The sequence below is a fragment of the Pediculus humanus genome, genomic scaffold (genome assembly GCF_000006295.1).
Source record: "Pediculus humanus corporis 1103172107801 genomic scaffold, whole genome shotgun sequence".
Classification (NCBI taxonomy): domain Eukaryota; kingdom Metazoa; phylum Arthropoda; class Insecta; order Psocodea; family Pediculidae; genus Pediculus; species Pediculus humanus.
The window spans coordinates 11274-32670 of NW_002987392.1; the positions used below are offsets into that span (position 1 = coordinate 11274).

Consider the following 21397-nt stretch of genomic DNA (forward strand, 5'->3'; position numbering starts at 1 on the left):
AGTAATAAAAAAAAAAAAAAAAAAAAAAAAAAAATAACTTTAAAATTATTTAGCCCTAACCGAAACAACTTTAAACCTTTTGCTATCGTACATAATTTGATGTTAATAATTTTTTTTTTTTTTCAGGGTTGGACAACGTGAATAAATAAAAATGTCGAACAATATTATAACCAGTCCCAGGAATTCAATTGAAAAAACACGAAGAGCTATTCTTCGAATGAGAAATTGTTCACCTGAATTGAAAGATGTATTAAGACAGGTTTGTACTTAAATTTCATAATATTTTTAAAATACATAAGGTTCATTTGTATTTTATTTAAGGTTCGACAATTTTTGGCGCAATTTTTTCCTCAAATTACAGCCTAATTCATGTTATTAGATAATCTCGATATTTTTTAACGATAATGTCTAATAGTTTTCAATTTTTATGTATATTTTGTCTGTAAAAGTTATCTAATTTTAACGCAGAGTTTTTATCAAAAACAATACATTGCGTTATTAATCAATTTTTTTTTTAAATCAAAACTTTTTTTTTAGAGATGTCAAGAACGAATTCGTAATGAACGTTTCAAAATTTTAAATAATGTTAGGAAAATAGCTATGAAAGAAAATTTCAAAGTTGCATTCGGAAACATTATTCGAGAAGAATGGGAAAATATTGATGATAATGAACCCGTTAAAACACCAAACAGTAAATTAAAAAGTACAGATTTTAATTTAGATGAAGAATTAAAATTGGAAGAAATATTAGAAAAGGAATTATTGGAAGAACATGGTATGTTTCTTTATTTGCTTTATGACCCTCTAGTTTTAGTATTATATTTTTAAAATGATTTTATTTCTTGTTTAAGAGGAATGGTTAATAAATCAATATGAAGAACTGATAAAGTGCGATTTAGACAGTACAAATTCTGTAGTGTGTCCTCTATGTTGTTTGGGATATCTTAAAATTGCAAATGGTTTTGATATTGACAATAAAAAAATTGGGTGTAGTAAATGTTCAGAAACTTTCACCATCAATCAGAAATCATTACTTCACCTTCAATCAGCCATTTATGAGTGTTTGTCTTGGCATGATAAACAATGTTTAAGTTTTCCATGTTTTGTTAATGTTCCTAAAAACGATTATGAAAGTAATCTTTGTGTTATTTGTGATAATTGTTCTTTTTTAAATGTTGTCATGTGATTTTGGCTTTAAGTGTGTTCTTTTTATTTTCTTAATTTATTTACTAATTTTTTTTTTTAAACCATTGAAATAACTTTGTAATAATAATAATTGTAAAATATTTATAAAAAAAAATAAATTTGTAAATGTTAAAAATTTTTGTAAATATTATAAAGTATCAAAAGAGTATGGGCAACCATAATAGAAAAAATTGTTAATTTTTCTTTTGATGTATGTTCCATTGGTAAATTTTTGAGTTGTTTTCAACTAATTAGTGTCGAGAGTAAATGATTGTAAAATAAATAAATAAATTTAAATAGATCTATTACAAAATATATATATATTTTTTTAAAAAAATCGATTTAAAATACGCATATTATAAAACAATAAGTAAACAATTCAATAATTGATTCATTTTTTTTTTTTTAAATTTTACAAAGTTACATATTTATGCACATGATTAAAAAACTAAAAAAAATTTTTAAAACATAATCATCACATCCATATATATACATGTCCCAAATTGATTTAAACTTAAATATAATAATTGAGCAATTAGTAACAATATTATTTGTAACAATATCTGATACACGACGATTAAGATAAAATCATTATTTTAACATTTATTAATTTTAAATGTCAATTCGTTTAAAACGCCATCGCAAAAATTTTAATTTTTTCAAGCATTATGTCAATAAAAAAATTATTTATTTACGTATAAATTTTATTTACCAATATATATATATATATAAATTTTTTTATTATTGATTTAACAATTAACAAGAAACATAATAAGTACTCTTTTCTTTTTTTTTTTTTTTGTCGAATTTGAATTTAAAAAAAAAAAAAAAAAGTTTTAATTTTAAAATCAGTCTTAATTTGTTGTCATTATTTTCATATCAAAAATTTAATTATAAAAAAAAAATTAACAAAGTTTTTTACCTTTTGTTAATGACATTGTGTTTAAACTCTTCTTTTAATGTATGTATTTAAGATAATTTTTTTTTCTTTTTTTAATAATTATAATTATCAGTTAATTTCATTTTAAAAAGTTTACAAAATATTGACATATATATATATATATTTATAAAAATTTATATATAATAAAATGTAAAATATTTACAAAACTAGATAATGCATGTAAACTGCCATTTCTACTACTATTGCACTCAAAAAGCCCTCTTACGTCATTTAAAACTATACCATTTTAATATTTCATAATCTAGAATAAAAAATTTTTCTTTTCCAAAACGGTCAGACTCGATTTTTTTTTGTTAATTCTAGTTAGGAATGACTAGGGCTAGCCCACAAAGATTTTCGAGATCAACTAAAAGAGCTATTATTTAGTTTTCATTTTAGTCATTAACTCTTTTTCTTGGTAACTGCTGACTTGGCTTCTTCCGGCAATTTCGATGGATTTGATAAAATTTCTGTGGCCGTGCAGAGATTTCTTAACGAGTTTAAAACCACTAAAAAAAAAAAAAACATTATTTAATTGAAAAATATCATTCTATCGAAACTTGACTAATTCTTAATTAATTATTTATTTACCAGGTCTCAGTTCGACTAAAGAACAATGTTGTTCGACCCAAATTAACGTGGAACGATAAAGATCTTCGTAGCTTGCTGTTGACACTGAACAACTAAAAGATTGCAACAACGGTTCGAATAACAAACTAAACTATTTAAATAAAAGGTAAGGAAATAATTATTTATTTATTTATTTATTTTTTTTTAGATTAGGTTTCGTTTAAAAAGATACAATCCAAAACTTCCAATCCTCAAGAGTTCTAACTCTGACAAAATCATCAAACATTTCTTTCATTTTTGTTATTCTATGACGGGAAACGGGAGCTCCCGTCGCAGGCAGGAGGGACTGACAGTTACTTATAGATGTGCTCAGACTATCTATTTGATATTTGAGTGCTTCCATATCTTCTTGAACTTTCAATCTTTCTGCCTGAAGTTGACGTATGTATTCGGCTCCTTTCTGTAGCATCGTCGCTTTGCTGAGCTGTTTGACATACACAATAATTTACTTCTTCATTTAAATATAATAACAAATTATTATTATTATAAAGAATAATTACTTTTACGTTTGGATTAAGAGTGAGGTAAGGTATTAAAGAGTGTAAAACATCAAAACCATTTTTTATATTATATCTTCTTTTTTGTTCCGCATTTATGTGGCAAACCCGACGATATTCCTGTAAAATACGATTAAATTGTTTTTTAATTACTATAACCTCATATCGCACCTTATTAAAATCATTTTTAAAATTTACATTAGAACCGCTGGCAGCAGAATTTTGCGAATTGTCCGTTTTATTCGGCGATGTAGGCGATAATGTTTCCGATGATGACCCACTTAAATTATTTTGTGAAGTTTGATTTTGTACTGTAATGCAATCACTCTTATTTTCTGGACTAGATGAAGGTCTAATAGCACTAATGTAATTCTAAAAAAATTTGTAATTACTTAGAAAAGAAGAGTAATAATACTAATGACGACATAAAATTATTTATGCCTACCTGCAAAGTTGAAGAATTTGTTACGAGTAGAGTATTAGAATGGGGTAAGGGTAACAGTTTTTGTTGTAATCCTTTACACGGAGAAGGCATTATTGGTATATTTGTACTTTTAACGACAGGTTGAGTCCTATCCGATACGTTTGTTAAATTGTAGACAGAACTATCTGTGTAAAAAAAAAAAATTGTTTTTCTTTGTTAAAATTTTTTTTTTTTAAATTGGAAGCTGTTTTCCAAAAAAAAAAAAAAAAAAAAAAAAAAATTTTTTTTTTACTAGAAGTAAGAAGCTGCGCTAATAATGCATTTGAAATATTTAAAGCTGAATCACTGTTGGCTGTCGACAATGGCGAAGGCTTAGATTTAATCATAAGTAAAGAAGATCCACTTTTCGTTCGTTGGCGACTGTTTAGAGTCGTGGGCTGCGGCTGTAAAAAAAAATTTTTTATTTTACTTTATCCTAATTTTTTTAAATATTATTAATTTTTTTTTTTTTTTAAATAACTGATATGGTACGTATTAGCAAAAAAAAAAATATAATAAATAATTAAAAATAATTTTTAAAAATAAAAATACCTTAAACACGATTTGTTTTTGTTACTTTACATATTTAAAATATTTGATAAATAAATAATAATCTTTATTGACCTTTGGTACTGCAAACGTTTCTGGTTTATTCATCACGGGTAGACTAGTCGATCTCACTGGATCCTTCATCATTTTCAATGCAACAGACATTTCGGGAAGTAGGGATTCTTGAGGAGTTACGGCCAAATCGTAATCCTGTTGAATTCGATTATATTGGTTAGATAACGAACAAGCTGGAGAAATTTTTTGATATTGAGTTTGTTTAAAAGTAGTCTTGGAATTTCCAATCGGCATTTTAAATGGCTGCTGTTGAACTTTATTATTTGTAAATGAACTTTCTTGCTGAGAACTTTCTGCATCGTATTTATAAGGTCTAACGGTAATGGGTTGAGCATTAACTTTGGAAGAAGTCGGGTGGACATTTTCTGCATTGACATACGATTGAGCGGAAGTAGGATTGGTCAAATCGGTTTGATATGTTAACTGAGGAGATCTAATTTTATCTTCGAAGAAGCCATCAGTAGGCTTGGCTTCACTAGGTTCTCCTTCTGATGATAGGGTTTCATTATAATGAACGACAGTTTGAAAATCCGATTGAGTAGATGTCGAAGCTTCTGTTTCTACCACGGGTAAACCAGAAGTTTGAGTTTCCAAAGTTAGATCTGGAAAGGGTTGTGTTGATCTAAAAGTTAATTCGGAAACGGCGCAGTCCTCAGGAACGGGAGCTAATTTCGATGAAAATACTTCTACAATAATCGTATATTACAATGTAATTACGTCTGGTAGTAATTAAGAACGTGAAACAAACTTTTACGCATCGTAATAATGTACCTTGGAAAGGTTCCAACGCGTCCATAAAATCATCTAAATTTGGTTGAAGTTGAACAAGACTGGGTTGAATAAAATCGGCTATATTTGTACCTTTGGCTGCAAGTACAAAAAGGCCAAAAAAACATTTAAAAATATAATAAAATCTTCTTATATTTTTAACTTTCAATACTTTTTACAAACCTATTTCTCTAGTATCAGGAAAAGCAAAAGGCTGAATAGAAGAAATTGTAGAAAAAAGAGTATCACTCATCAATTCCATATAATCTTCGTCCACCATCATAGGCCCAAATTGACTGCTGTCGGTACTCTGACTTTGCCAATCGAACATATCCATATCGGATATCTATGAAAGAAAAAAAACAATATTTTTTAAATTTATTTCATGTCATAATTTTTTTAACTCAGATGAAAAATAATTTTTTGATAGCTTACAGAAACATCTTTGATGGCCCATCCCATGATTTTGTTTCGATAAAACATTCGCCATCTTTTATATTCGGCCGTTACAGCAGCTAATTTTCGTTTCCAATATTTTCCTTCTAAAACTACGGCCTGAAAAAAACAAAATATTTTTTAGAAAAATTTAACAAGATCAAATCGTAAGTTTAAAAATAATTAAAATTTTATTTTCGTTTTGAAAAGTTTTTTTTGTACTTGCCTCAGGTTTATTGTGTGTACTTTCATCCAGAGGTGATGCAAATTGACAAATAAGAGTGTTTTCTTTTTTTATAACTGTAAAAAGAAAAATTAAATGTAAAACCATACGTAATTGAGTACACAAAGATTATATTCTTTTCCCTTCGAGTAAATAAAGTACATTTATTGAACGTAGACATTTAAATACAACGACAATAACATTCCGTGATGTTTCCCAAAAACAATTTAAAAATAAATAACTGAATTAAATATTAAAGAGAGCGGGGCCATATCTGTTCATATTTTTTTTTTTTTTAATTTTTCAGTGACGGTTTCAAATATTTGTGTGAGGAGGGGAAACGCCTGAAACATAAATTGCACAATAATTGTAAAAAGAAATTTTTTCGAATGCGGAAAAACATTTCAATATATTTATATTTTTATAATTTAAATACTCACACTGCATGTGCCAACATCTCCAAATAACATTATTTAATCTTATTTTATCTTTCCATCTGAGTCTAATACCCTTAAATCGATTCCATTTTGGTGAGGTGAGCTTCTGCCTGGAATCAATTAAATTCATTTTAATTACAATTTATTTTAGTCTTTAAATTTAAAAAAAAATTACCCAAACATAAATAAATTAAATATCTTTGCTACGCCAGTCAATATTAAAAGAAAAACTATCAAAAATTGATTTTATTTTTTTTATTTTTATTTTTTTTTTGAAATCAAAGAAACCATAAAAAATTAATTAAAACATTTAAATTAAAATTTAAATTTTATTGTAAATTGTGCCTTTTAAAGTAATTCGATCGATGAATTACATATAATAAATATTTTTTTAAATTACTTGTTATTCAAATAACTCCAAAATAAACTTTATGTGCAATAAATTCTTATTAAATAATTTTTTTAAAGACTTTAAATATATTTTAAGTATTACTAGATATTATCACTATCAAAATTTATGTATTCAATTATATATATATATTATTAACAAGTTTTTAAAAATAATATTAAAAAATAAAAAAAATTTACGTAATGAATTATTAAATAACATAAGTTTATTATTAAATCGTTAAAAAAGATAAACAAAATATAAAATTCGTTTCATTTTTTTGATTTCAAAGTACTAAATATATATTTACTAATAATAATAATAATAAAATTATTCTCTTATTTTAAATTTCTCGCCTTTTAAATTCGATCATAATTAAATATTTAAAAAAAAAAAAAAAAAAAAAAAGTTACATAATCTCATTTATTGAAGGAAATACGAACAAATTCCACGTTAGGCCAATGTTGAGATTACGATTATTTACATTCATCACAATATGTGCAATCTAGGAAATTAAGCTACGAAAAAATTAATTTTTTTTTTTTTGTTTCGGGGGGAGGGGGGGGGAATAAATTTTTAATAAATAAAAATAATTAATTGAAAATTATTATTATCATGTAATATTCACACAAAAGCCGTAATTTTGTAAACATCGACAAGTAATTGATTGAATCGTTTTCTTTTTCTAAAATGAATAGATTTTGAAACGTTAAAAATTTTAATTAATTCTAGCTTGTATGAAATAATTTTTAAAAAAAATATTAATTAATGTTTTTAAATATTCTGAACTAGTGAAATTTAATAAAAAATGAATTGAAATATAAAATTTATTTAAAAATATCATTGGATGATTATGTCCATGTGAATAAGTAATTCTTAAAATAAATTTTCATTTCTGAACTAAGCTGACTAAATTTTAAAAATTAGTATTATTGTTTGAAAATTATAGTAATTATTAGATTTAAAAAAAAAAAAAAATTAAAATAGACAAACTATAAGTAATTAATGAATAACTTTAGTGAAATTTCTAGAATTTGTTTAATTGATTTTTAAATAATTCTTTTTGAAATTTTTCAATAAATATTCAAATATTCAAAAAAATGAAATAATAAATTAATTAGTATTCAATTAAAATTTTAAACAAATTTCAGAAACCAAATTTTATGTACATGACTTAATTTAAAAAAAAAAAAAAGAAAAATTATTTTAAATTATGAGTTTAGTATAAACTGCAAAGATTACAATGTAATTTTATATATAATATGTAATTAATTTTTTTAAAAGTAAAAAAAAAAAAAAGGCAAATGATTTTAAATTTCGGTTAGTTTTTAGCTATGAAACAGATAATAATATGTTCAAAATATTTTACACATTCATAAAAGTCTCTCTTTTTTATTCCTAAATAACAAATTAATATTTTCTATTTAATTTGATTAATTAAAATCCATTAAAATTCATAAGGTAATTATTATGTAAAAAAAAAAAAAAGTTTTTATCTATAAATTTAACAAAAAATTAACAATAATTATTAAGTTTATGTCTTGGTTTCATAATTTTATTACTAGTTCTAAAAAGTAATACTAAAGTCTAATATATATAATTTTTTTTTTTTTTAAATAAACTATTTTAGTAATTTCATTTTAGTTAAGGGAATACTCTTTTAAATAAATTATAGTTAAGGAGCTAAGTTTGAAACATATTAATACATACATTGTTTTATTAATGTTATTGCATTCAAAACAATAATTTTAAGGAAAAAAACCAACGGTCGTACCTGTAAGCCAAGGACATACACTGAAACAACTTTGTAAGGGATGTTTCAATAGCAAGTTGACCCGAGGAAGTTGTAATGTGAGGTTTATTTACGTTAAAAACTTGTAAATCATTATTTTGTGGAGTATTTGAATCCATATATCTCATTTCAGGAACTGGTACCGCGACTTCATATTCATCATCTTGAGCTTCTGCTTCAAAGTGCGATACCATAAAATGACCTGAATGAATAACTTCCTTTTCCATTTTTAATGTTTTTGAATCACTTTTGGAAGTTAATAATGGTATGTCGGGATATCTCATTTCGTGACACTGCATTCTACCACTTAATATCACTTCTTAAAACTTTTAGAACCAACACCATTAACGCCAACGACCTTTACCTCCGCCATTCAAATAACGTGACGTAGAAGTTTCAAAACAACTTATTAACCATTCATATTTAAGAAAGAGTAAATTTATTTTTGAATTAAAGCAAAAAGGTTTTTAAAAATTCGTCTTGTTGAATTCGAGTTTTTGAAAACAACATATATATATATATATATATATATTTTTTTTTTTATTTTAATTTAATTTTCATGGCAGGATTAGTCGCAGATTATGAATCAGATAGTAATTCCGAGGAATCAAACGAGTAAATAAACTATTTATTATATTTTAAAAATTTAATTTTTGTACTAGGTGATAAATAATTTAAAATAAATTTTAATTTTTTATTTTATTCAAGTGACAATAATGTAAATATATCTGAAACACCGTTGCCTAAACCGAAATTTGTGACTGGTTACAATAAAACAAGTAATGAACGTTCTGTATTCGTTAATCCATTTATTGAAGCAGATGAAGCAAAAAAGGCTATCTTAGAAAAACACGTTAAAATGATATCAACAGATGTAAAAATTGTAAACGGTAAAAAAATATGTTGGAACTATCGTAAAAATAAGTGTAGATTTGGACATAACTGCAAGTATGCTCACGATTCAGATTTACAAATTGAAAAATCAAATATTGTTCCTAATAAAAATTCTGTTAAAGAAATAGGTATTAATGAAATAGAAGTTAAAAATTCAAATAATAAAACTAATAAGCATAAACTTTCTAGTACAACCCTTGATTGCATTCACTCGAAAAAAATAACAAAATTTTGTAGTCAGAGCAAAGAATTAACTTAATTTCTTTAAAAATAAAAGTAAAATTAATATTTGTTTTCAACAAAAAAAAAAAAAAAAAACATAGTTTAAAATCGTGTACATATTTTATTTAGTTAATAATTTATAAATTATATATATATTTATTTACATTTAGAATTTTTTTTCTAAATTATTATTATTATTATTTTTATTTGAATTAATAATTATGCATATTATTAATACAAATAAAAATTAAAAAATTGTAAGTACTGTACATAATAATTAAAAAATTATCATTATAAAAATATTACATTTTTTTTTTTTTTTTTTACAAAATAAGTAATGCAATTATGTAACTTAATATAAATTATGTTTTATTATGAAATTGTAAAAATTTACACCTTTAAAAATATTGTGAAAATAATAACAGTTAACAAGAAGCTAAACCATTATTATTAAGAAGTTAAGTTTTTTTAATAGTAAAAAGAATTTATTCAATTTATTTAATATGAAAGAAATTTGGTTTTTGAATACTTGCAAAATTGCAAAAAAATTACTGATAGTATTTATATTATCATTGTAATTTCAATAAATCTGTTCTTTTATGAGGGCTGATAAAACAAATTAAATTAAAATCCAGTTTATTTTAACTGCAGCAAGTTTGAGGAGTTGGATCTATACCAGATCTCTTTGTTACTACAAGCTTAGTAAATTCTTCTGAAATAGTTGGATGTATTCCTACAGTTGCTATTAACTGATCCATGGTAAATTTACATCTGAAATTACATTGTCTTCAGCATTTTAATAATTAGTCTCATGCAAAGTTGTAAAGTATTCACATTAAACGGAAATTGTTTACGCAACACTTACTTCATGGCTGCCGCATAACCTTGAATAATTTCTCCTGCCGAAGGCCCAACAAAATGCATTCCAAGAACTAGTTTAGGATCGTTTCTCATAGTAACAACTTTTAAGTAGCACTGTGCAGCAGATTTATCAGGTATAAAAAACTCAGTTGGCTTATAAAATGTGTGATAAACCTACAATCAACAATGCTTAATATAATATTATTAATTTTTTCAAAATTTAAAAACCAATTTAAGCAATATACTTCAATATTTGCTTCCCCAAATTTTTCTATAGCTTTTTCTTCACTGAGTCCAACACAACCATATTCTAAAGGGCAAAATATTGTAGTTGCAATATTTTCATAGTTCATGTATTCATTTGAATTGCCAAACAGCCTTTTTGCTAATAATTTCCCTGCTTCTATTGCTACAGGAGTTAACTCAGGTTTTCCATGTAAAACATCACCGACAGCATAAATATTAGGAATATTAGTTCTTTCATTTTCAGCTATAATTTTTCCACTTTCTTTATCAATTTTTACACCTATTGCTTGTAAATTCAAGCCTTCTGTTGAGGTTTTCCTTCCGATTGCAAATAATACATTATCAAAATTTTCATTTTTAATTTGATCATTTTTTGAATTTTTATATGTTACAGTTAAATTTTTATTATTTTTTTCAATTTTAACAGGCAATGTTTCTTTTAAAAAAGTAACTCCTCTATCTGACAAATTTTTTTCAATTAAATGAGCCATTTGTTGGTCAAAGTTTCTCAGTGTGACTGAACGAACCATAACTGTGACTGGAAATTTAAAAGAGTTTAGAAAACCAGCACATTCCAGAGCAATATCTAAAATATTATTAAGAAAAATACAAAAGATTCTCTTTAAACATTTGTTTTGTAACTATCAATTTCATTTTTGTCAAAGGATACAGCCTGCACCAACAACTAATACTTTTCCTGGAGCTGATGGTAAATTAAAAATATCATCACTTGAAATACCATATTCCACTGCACCAGGAATATCAGGGTATTTGGGTCTTCCTCCAACAGCAATTAGTATATTTTTTCCATAAATATTTTTAGAATCAGTTTTTGTTGTTACTTCTATAGTGTTTTTATCAATGAACTTTCCTATACCATTAATATATTCAATTTTATTTTCTTTCAAAATAACTCTAGTAACCCAATTCACTGATTTTATGTGATTTTGAATAGCTTGTTTTAACCTTTCCCAATCAATTTTAACCTTGTCTAAGTCATTGATAACCCATCCATAAGCAGCAGCATCCTAAATTAATTTTATTTTTAAATAAACATTTAAAATTTTAAATTGTAAATTTAATGATGAAACTTACTTGAATTGCTTCTCCAAGTAATGCTGCTTGGTGCATCAATTTTTTGGGAATGCATCCCACATTAACACAAGTCCCTCCCATTCCCCAAGTGTTACCTTTCGGTGATGGAGTAACATAATCTATAAGACAAACTGAGGCTCCCAAAGTACTCGCTTGTTTTGCACAAGCTAAACCCCCTGATCCTCCTCCAATGACAATCAAATCAAACTTATCTTCTAAAAAAATATTATTTTAAAGTGACAAATTTTTTTTTGTTATGACTGAAGTCCTCTTTTTTTTTTATTTTAAGAGAGTTATAAGGTATAAATAATAATATTTTTTGAGGAAAAAAAACCGAAAAAAGTTACTATAACTATATTCAAATAAATTGTATTATTCAAAGGGTATAAAAATTTCATCGAAATGAACTTAGATTTTAAATTTATATAAATTAAAAAAAAAAAAATACAAACCTTTAGAATTTAATGAATTACTAAAAAGCCTAATCAAAAAGTTTTTTAAATTTATTTTATCTTTTTTTTTTATGGTAACGTATTTAAAAGACGAAACAAACGTTTTTTGACTTTTTAATAAACCTATGTAAGCCATTTGTTTACAAACAAACAAAGTTCTGGGAAAAGGGCCTAGTAGTGAATAGGGCCGTGATAATTAATGTCTAAACATTTTAATATTCTGTAAGGCAACAAAATGTTTGTTTACTTTAAATTACATAATCACCCTTTAAACAAATTTTACACAGTTTGGTATATTTATTAATATAAACCTACATTTTAAATGTGAGTTCAAATAAATTAATTAAAACTCTTATTTTAAAATTATAAATTATTATTGGCAATCATTGAAATTAATTTTAGGGAGCAAATGATTATTTTTGTATACGATACTGATTATTGTCAAACAGAAGCTGATGATCCACAGAAAGCTGTCCTGTTTTTTTATCCCCAATGGGTTAGCGATCAACAGCGATTAGCACTTTGCGGTCAATTAATGGGAGCTGCTCATTTTTGCTCTACAATATTTTTCAATCCAAAGATTTTAACATTGCAATGTGGAAAATTTGTATTTAAAAAATTTGGGCGTTATATAATGGTACTAAATAAAAATTATTATTTTGTTATTTATTTTTTTTTTTGTAACTCTTACAAATGCAAAAAATTTATATTTTGAAATAATTTTTAGAGTGTTGGCTCTGATCAAACTCTTCCTGAATGGATATTACAAGAAAGATTCAACACTTTAGAATTTCTTTTTCAATTTTATCATAAAAGTTTTGATTATATTTTTAATTTAGCTAATCGTGATCAAGAAATATTTTCAAAAAAACTCAATGAAATTTTAGGAATTTATATTCCAATTCTCCAATGTGTTGTTTGTGCTTTTGGAAATGTATATATTGTGCAATGTCCGAAAAAAAATAGTTCTGCATTTTTAGAAGCATTTCAGTTATTAGAAGCATGTTGTAATTTTAAAGGGGTTATAGGAGGTGTAATTTTGCATAACAATAGGTGAGTTACATAATGTTTCGTTTAATTATTTCCATTTATTTATATCAAGTATTATTAATAACTTTTTTTCGGACCACTTAAAAAAACAAAAATATTATATCTATCTATATCTATTTATAAAAAAAAATGTATATTTTTAACTGCAATTCATATTAAAATTATTGATTTAATACTAAAATTTCTTTTTTCAAGAGTCATTGCTACACAACTTGATCCGAACATAACAAAATTATTAGCACTGACTAATAAAATTAGGGCTAAAGTAAGTAAAAATTTATAATAATTAATTTTTTGTAATGTAAAAGTGAAAATAAAAAATTGATTTTTTTTTGTTTAGTCATGTGCAGAAACAATTCCAACATCTTTTCATTTACCAGAGGGTGTTGAACTTGTTAAAATTTATTTAAATAAAAATTTTTATGAATCTTTAATTGGAGTATCTAATTTCAAATGGGCTGTTTATAATGGAGTTCACAAGAAACTATTACAAAAAGTAAAATTTTTTAACATTGTAATTTTAAAGTAGTAGTAATTTGAAAAGTGTGAAAATATGTTGTTTATTACATTTCTCTTATTTTCTTTTTGATTTCAGACGACTAAAATACAAATGTCGAATAAAGATTCTCATAAAATATTTACAGTGCAAGAAGAAGGAGATGCGAATATGGAAATTTCAAATCAACCACAAACAAATTATAAATTTTTTAACAAGGAAAATAACCAATTTAGATTTCATAAGTCTAAACCTAAAATAGAAAATAAAGTATTAAAAGAAAGATCTAAAAGTTTTGTGGGAGGTTTAAACATGAAAGTATGTTCCACGCCAACAGTTGAAAAAACATTAATCCATGATGATTTAGTATCAATATGTAATAACAGTATAAATGAATCGAAAGCTGCCATTCCCCAAAGTTTAATGCCAGAAATTGTTCAAAATGCAATATCTTCCAAATTTAGAAATAGAATTTTATCATCGAAAAAATATTTTCATAATCAATTTTTTAGAATTAGTATGGATGATTTGATGATGGATTTTACCAATAAGCGTTATCCTACGCCCTTGAAATATTTTAATTTCGGTTTACCAAAATCATATAGAGAAGTTGGAATGGAAACGGATGAGAGAAAAAGTAGATATAAAATAAGGAAAAAAAATTTTTATAAAACAATAGCAGATCCGAAAAATCCCGTGTTTCGATATGACGGCGTATCTTTATCAAAATCATTGTACAATACTTATTTAGATGAACATTACAAAGATTATGCCGTGGCCAATATAACTATTGATTCAAGAGAGGAATTTTTAAAAAGTAAACAACGCTTAGAATATGAAAATAAAAAACCCAAGACTGATCTCGTATCAAAAACCAATGGAAACATCGTTGAAAATAGGCTAAATGATAATGAATTAAAAATAAATAATAAAGAAAATCATACTAAAATACCCATAGCGAGTAAAAATGAATTAACAAAAGTTAACCAAAAAGCATTTAGAAGATCTCTTTCTCTACCATTGAAACCTCTTTCTTATGGTGCAACAGAAAACATGTCTCCTAACACTGGATCATCAAAAAATAAAGTTTTATTTAACAGAACACCAACAACTCCTTTAACTACTAAATTAGGTCTTCTTACTTTTGGTGATCAACCATTAGGTAAATAAAAAAAAACTAAGCCTAAAAAAAAATAACAATTTTAAATGAAGTTGACTAATCAAAATTAAATAATTTTTTTTTTTCTTTTAGAATTAAAAACTTTGGCAACTCCCAACGATAATAATTTTATGATAAAAAATATATGTTCAAATCAAAATACTTGTGATGACATAAATAAAAAAAATGAAGTAATTTCAACAAGTTTGTTTGTTTGCAGTCAACAAAATATGACCATGATGTTGATATTGGATGAAGGCTTAGAAAAAAATCCTGATTTAATTCAATCACTAGTCAGTCAGATTATTTTTTCACATCAAACTTTAAATAAATATTTAAATATTTACCTTTTTTTGTTTTAATTGCAGTGGGAAATGAGTTCACCGTCATTAAAAAAAGTTGAATTTTTACATAATAAAAGTTCAGGGAATTTATCAAACGGAAGTAATAACGGTAGTATTTTTAATAATAATAATAATTCACCGTACAGTTTTCTTCTGCTGGATAATTCTTGGGGTACAATTCAAAGATCTGGTACTTGGACGGATGAAGAACTTAAAGTTGTCGGTTCATTAAATAATGATTTAAATAAATCATCAAATATAACAGAAATGATTTTTAGGTATTTACATTCCTCTAACCATTTTCTTTTTTCCATTTTCATTTTATTTTATAAATTATTATTATTTTTTTTAGAAACGAAGAGTCTGTAGTTTATGGTTATTGTTGCGGAGGAACAAAAATTTTTTATCAGCAAAGTGGTTGTGCCAGTGCTGGGCTTCCAACTCCCGCAGATTTAATGGGTGTTGTAAATTTAAAGGCAAAAAGACAATTAGAAAGAGATAGAGATGTTATTATTCTTTAATAATTTTTTCCCATGTTTTCCCCTTTATTTTTCGTATTATCATTAGTTACTCATTGCTTAAAGCAAATTATTTAATATTATCGAGAAAGTACAAAGGTAGAATTATTTTACTCTTAAATAGAGTGTCTAGTCCTCCTTAAAAAAATAATTTTAAAAAAAATTGAAGAAATAAAAGAAAAGTTTTTTTTTATTACGTATTTATAACATTTGATACAAAATTAATTTAATAGGCGAAAAATATTTACAAATTATTTAATATATACAATCAATGATGCTTATGTTAATGATGGTAAAGAAGAATGAAGTTCTTCCACGTCAAATATCACTTCTCTTTTCTTCAATTCGTCATCTTTTTTCGCTGTAATTATGTGTATTAAGAAAAATATTTTTGTTTTCCCGAAATTTAATTTACGTTAAAATATTATTATCATTATTTTTTTTTTTTTTTGGTATTTATCAATTAATTTACTAAAAGTATTTTATATATAATTTTTGTTATTTTTAATTGTTAATAAACGAATAAAATGGCTTTTATATAATTGAATAAAAGGATATTTGTATAACAGTTTGAACAATCCTGTGCCGACCGATACGGGTAGGCCCATGATGATGGATTCGCTTACTCCCGTAATCGCATCCGTTTGTCCATAATATGCTGCATCGAATAAATGATCTGCTGTTCGTTCGAACTGAAAAAAATTAATTTACAACATGAAACCTTATTAAATAAAAAAAAATTGTGGGAAAAAAAAACAAAAAAAAAAATTGAAGCAAGATATACCGATGCGAGATTTAAAACGGATTCTTTCATTTTAACCAAACCGTGCCTGGTTATACCGAGAACCTCTCCTCGACTTGTCATCAAATCGGCCAAAAGCATTATATGTCTTCGATCGATACTCATACCGTGATTTTCCATAACCATTTTTATTTCGGAAATTATTGTTTGCCTGGAAAATTCAAACATTTTAAACTAACAATTTTTAATTTAAAAAAAAAATTTTACGTAAAAATACCTCGCAGCTTCTATGCCCAAATACGTAAAAACTTCGAAAATATTATTAGATGTTGTTTTGGTACCCAAAACTCCGTTGGTAGCCATAACTTCACCTAAATTGTAGCCTTCGACAAACAATTTGTATTTTGTTCCACCCTTGCTGTCATCGTGATGTATGACGGCTCTGTTCACAGCGCTCAGACCTTTTATCACGATATTCGGAAGACTTTTTTTTAGGGATTGGAGTACGTAATTAATACGATCCGCGTTTTTTGTTTTGATCGGAGTCACTTTTAAAATGGTGTCACTCACAACCTCGACGTTAACTTTAAGCCTAGCCGTGCATAAAGTGTATTTAATCGAATTGGCATCCACTTCTAATTTAAGAAGTTTTATTCGGTCGACATCTAATTTAACTATTATGAAAAAATCATCTGGAAAAGGGATCGTGAGATGAATAATCTCCTTTAATTTCAATTTTTTTTTTAAAAGTAGTAGTAGTAGTAGTTATTTTTCTTACCAGGCAAAAATACTTCTTCTATATATTCCGATATTTCACCCAATGTCGTTTTTTCAATTCTTCCCTTTACTCTTCGAGCAAATTCAGCATCTGAATCATTTTCTAAATATGCTGTTATTATTGGAGTGCTGATTTTTTTACTGGCATTAATTATTTCTTTTATGCGGGGAACTCCTTGAGTGATGTTCATTGAAGCCACACCGGCAAAATGAAAAGTTTTTAAAGTCATTTGAGTACCTGGCTCGCCGATACTTTGAGCTGCTAAAGCTCCAACAGCTGTCCCAGCTTCGACTTTGGCTCTTAAATATTTTTTTCTGCAAATTTGAAAAAATTCCACGATTTGACTGACGGTCAAACGCTCGATTTGTATTATTGCTTTCGGAATGTCTGATAGGTTCCTTTCGTTATATCCGAATTTTTGTCTCGTTAACGCCATTTTTCGAACTATTCCGCTCATGAAATTTTTTAAATCGAATTTAAATACGTCGTCACAAACTCCGAATTCTTCCGTGTTTAGCAATTCATCGGTTGCTTTTTCAACGCTGATTGAATCTAACGCCTCTTCCTCTCTGTAAGGATATTTTGCTCTGATGTGATCCAAAGTTCGTTGAAAATTCACCGGGCAATCCTTTCCTTCCATGTAAGTTGGATCTAGTCCGTCACCTCCGTAGTTAAATTGAATAATCTCTCCCATGGAGTTTCTAACCGTCATATCATATTGAACGCACAAATCTTCTAATGCCTTAACCAAACGTCGTTGCATGTAACCAGTTTCAGCGGTTTTTACTGCAGTATCGACTAATCCCTCTCGCCCTCCCATTGTATGAAAAAAAAACTCCGTAGGTGTAAGGGAAGAATAAAAACTGTTTTCTACAAAACCTTTAGCAGCCGGTATTTTAGCTAAAATAAATAAAAGAATTTAAAAAAGCTTCTAACTATTTTAATAATATCAAACTTGAATCTATTTTTTTTTGACTTACTGTATCTTTCGAATTGCGGTAGTGCTCTATTTTCAAATTTGTCAGGAACACGCTTTCCACTTATAGCTTGTTGACCTACGCAGGCTATCATTTGAGAAATGTTAATAAATGACCCTTTCGATCCGCACAATGCCATGATAAGCGGACTGTTACTAGAATGAAGCTCTTGAAGACAAGCTTTACCAGCATGATCCCTGATAACTGATAATTCTTTAAGTATAACGGCTTCTAATGTTTCATCAATAGTACAGCCAGGTTGGCACGGTAATTTTCCCGCTTCCATTGCTTTAATGTACTCTACACATTTTGAGTACCTGTAAAAATTTGCACGTAAGATGTCGGATATACATTAATGTAATTTTAATTGATAAATTTTGCTAACCCAGCGTTTAATAATTTTTCCTTGGCTCTTAAAAGCCCGACTCCAGGAGTAACGTCTCCCAGCCCAATGGAAAAGCCTCTATTCATCAAAAACCAAGATGCTATTCTAGCCAATCTCCACATGACAGTTGCAGCTGCATCTTCTCCCCAATCTCGTAAGAGAATATACAGGATATTGTCTTTTGATCCTGAACCTAATGTTCCTTTATCCATTGTTCCGGCTAATAACACGGAATTTCTAATTAAAACAAATGAATCATTAACGCACATCTCCTCCCGCGAAGTATAAGCTTTTCCTTTAGTTCTTAAATTACAAACTATTTTACATTTTTTATTCGGTTTTAAAATAACACTGAAAATTTGTTTCGCTGTCCACAACCGCATGGGCTTTATAATAGCTGGTGGTGGGAGATCAATATGTAGATTTGCATCTTTTCCAGCTAAAATACAAGCCAATAACCAATTGGCTTTAGCTTGAGTGAAAAAAGTATTTTTTTGTGTTAATAAATATGCGCCTGTGATAAAATCTTGAGTGGCAGCAATTAACAGTTCTCCATTCCTAGGAGTTGCTAAATTTGCTTTATTACTCATTAACACAAGAGCTTCTGCTTTAGCCTCAAGGGTTTGAGGTAAATGTAAATTCATTTCATCCCCATCAAAATCAGCATTATACGGCGTACAAACGCATTCATTAAAACGAAAAGTTCTGTGCTTAAGAACTTTAGCCCGATGAGCCATAATACTGAGTTTATGTAAACTTGGTTGACGATTAAATAGCACAATATCATCATCTATCAAATGACGCTCGACAACATCTCCAAATTTAAGTTCTGATGATATTTTACTTCTATTACCGTAACGCAAATACCGTTTACTATTTCCATTGCGATCTTCCACAAAATTAGCCCCAGGATGGGTGTCAGGTCCGTTTCTCACTAATTCTCGTAATAAAAAAATATTTGCCCTATTAACTTTTTCTGGAAATGTTAATATTTTTGCAACATGTTCAGGAACACCTACTTGATCAATTTGAAGATTTGGGTCTGGTGATATTACTGTTCTACTTGAAAAATCCACTCGTTTTCCAGAAAGATTCCCTCGAAATCGACCTTGTTTTCCTTTAAGCCTTTGAACTAATCCTCTTGTAGCTTTTTTGGGTTGCATACTAAGAGGTATACCTGTGGTTTCACTATTAATATATAATGCACAATGAAGTTGTAAAAAATCCCAATCTTCATTTATCATATGAACTTTTGCTCCTGATTGTCTATGTTTTTGAATGACATCATTAATAAAAATTATTTCAGATAGTTTCATTGTTAAATCATCTTCATTTGTACCAGATTTAAGTTCTGAAATCACAGATGGACGAACACATAAAGGAGGAACTGGCAATCTTGTAAGCATTAAATCTCTAGGATGTACCATTGCTGGATTCATGCATAGCAGACAAACATCGTCTTCAGGTATTCTCTCCAACAAATTCAAAACATCTAAAGGAGTTAAGATAAATGCTACACCACTTGCAATCACACTTTCTAATTCTCTATCATATTCTAAAACATTGTTGTAAGCCTGAATATGTTTAGCCATCAAAGCATCTGTGGTAGATTTGCTTCCCCTGAATTTTTCATGAACTAATTTTAACAATCCACATTTTTTGACAACTCCATTAAGACTTTGACAATAAGGGCAAATTGAAATTTTTTTTGCTTTTTCATGTATTTGCTTTCTTAATGCTTTTCTAGCTAAATATAAAAATTTAGGATTTTGTAGCCTTAACCTATATGTTTTTTTCAAATCCTCTGGAAGTAAAACTTTAGAGCAGGTCTAAAACAGAAAATTTTTACAATTTGTCATATTTTCGATAAGTTGTTTGAACGCCACTTGCATGAAAAATAATATTACCTTGCATATTGTCTGTAGTATCATGATGACAGATCGAAAGTAACCAATATGAAATACAGGTAGTTCTAGATTTATGTAACCAAAATGACCTATACAATCTGCCAAACCTTTGTTACAAGTTGTGCAAGTTGCATCTTTAGTATTGGTTCCCATTTGCCTGTCCAATACTCCATAAGCAACAGGTGTTCTGGGAGCATCTTGATTGTAAAGATTTTTACCAACCACATGAATATGAGCTTGTTGCTGAATGACTTCGGGGCTGTCTACTCCAAAACAAACATGTGATCTAAAATGTCATAAAACAAAAAAATAAATTTTTCGAAGTCGGCATTAAATTACAATTTTATTACAAAAACTCTAATCAACTCACATCATTTTGGCTATATTAGTTTCTCTATACTGTTCTTTAACCATTTTGAATGTCTTAAATCAATTCACGGAGGGGCAGAAAAAATAATTTAATAAGTATTTTACAAAAATCTATAAATTTTTTTTGCAGTTTTTTAAAAGTAATTTCATCTATTTGTACATTGTATTTATATAAGTGTAATGTGCAAGAAATTCTTATAATATTTTTATTGAATTCTAACTGATACGTAATGCTATTAATGTAACACTTTTTACTGAATTATATCGTAATAAAAATTTCCGGTTCATAAAAAAAAACTTCTGCATTGAAAATAATTCTTTTAAATTAAACTGTTATAGAAATGTGCCAAAAATCAAGTCAAACAACAAGTCGACTTAAAAGCATGGGCCTTTTTCATGTCTAAGTACTAATGGTCGTCTTGTTGCTACACTGACGCAAACAAGATTCTATCATTATTTCTATTTTTCAATTTATTATTACCTCTTATAATGCAGCATAAAAAATTCTATTTACCTTTTT

General features: G+C 27.0%; 6 protein-coding genes across 6 annotated transcripts; 3 read left to right on the forward strand and 3 right to left on the reverse strand.

Moving 5' to 3' along the window:
- Window positions 1–151: 151 nt before the first annotated feature.
- Window positions 152–1186, forward strand: Phum_PHUM369740 (RPA-interacting protein, putative; the record flags this gene model as incomplete). The annotated part of the gene is made up of 3 exons (XM_002428150.1): window positions 152–259; window positions 538–775; window positions 852–1186. 3 exons carry the CDS (start codon window positions 152–154, stop codon window positions 1184–1186), a joined length of 681 nt encoding a protein of 226 aa, XP_002428195.1.
- A 1341-nt stretch (window positions 1187–2527) lies between these two features.
- On the reverse strand, window positions 2528–8681 carry Phum_PHUM369750 (mondoa, putative; the record flags this gene model as incomplete). Its single annotated transcript, XM_002428151.1, has 14 exons — window positions 2528–2634; window positions 2717–2846; window positions 2928–3179; window positions 3256–3624; window positions 3698–3861; window positions 3969–4119; window positions 4146–4151; window positions 4340–5025; window positions 5111–5206; window positions 5291–5453; window positions 5543–5662; window positions 5769–5842; window positions 6206–6312; window positions 8365–8681. The coding sequence occupies 14 exons, from the start codon at window positions 8679–8681 to the stop codon at window positions 2528–2530; spliced, it is 2742 nt and encodes a 913-aa protein (XP_002428196.1).
- A 560-nt stretch (window positions 8682–9241) lies between these two features.
- Phum_PHUM369760 (uncharacterized protein) lies at window positions 9242–9530 on the forward strand (the record flags this gene model as incomplete). Its single annotated transcript, XM_002428152.1, has 2 exons — window positions 9242–9404; window positions 9514–9530. 2 exons carry the CDS (start codon window positions 9242–9244, stop codon window positions 9528–9530), a joined length of 180 nt encoding a protein of 59 aa, XP_002428197.1.
- Window positions 9531–10139: 609 nt separating this feature from the next.
- On the reverse strand, window positions 10140–12288 carry Phum_PHUM369770 (thioredoxin reductase, putative; the record flags this gene model as incomplete). The annotated part of the gene is made up of 6 exons (XM_002428153.1): window positions 10140–10269; window positions 10364–10533; window positions 10605–11191; window positions 11276–11633; window positions 11701–11915; window positions 12276–12288. The coding sequence occupies 6 exons, from the start codon at window positions 12286–12288 to the stop codon at window positions 10140–10142; spliced, it is 1473 nt and encodes a 490-aa protein (XP_002428198.1).
- A 63-nt stretch (window positions 12289–12351) lies between these two features.
- On the forward strand, window positions 12352–15722 carry Phum_PHUM369780 (uncharacterized protein; the record flags this gene model as incomplete). Its single annotated transcript, XM_002428154.1, has 9 exons — window positions 12352–12374; window positions 12555–12759; window positions 12880–13205; window positions 13398–13467; window positions 13543–13698; window positions 13798–14860; window positions 14951–15150; window positions 15226–15479; window positions 15554–15722. The coding sequence occupies 9 exons, from the start codon at window positions 12352–12354 to the stop codon at window positions 15720–15722; spliced, it is 2466 nt and encodes an 821-aa protein (XP_002428199.1).
- Window positions 15723–16067: 345 nt separating this feature from the next.
- Phum_PHUM369790 (DNA-directed RNA polymerase III largest subunit, putative) lies at window positions 16068–20922 on the reverse strand (the record flags this gene model as incomplete). Its single annotated transcript, XM_002428155.1, has 9 exons — window positions 16068–16080; window positions 16287–16411; window positions 16504–16672; window positions 16739–17153; window positions 17240–18139; window positions 18220–18533; window positions 18602–20430; window positions 20509–20794; window positions 20879–20922. The coding sequence occupies 9 exons, from the start codon at window positions 20920–20922 to the stop codon at window positions 16068–16070; spliced, it is 4095 nt and encodes a 1364-aa protein (XP_002428200.1).
- Window positions 20923–21397: the final 475 nt, after the last annotated feature.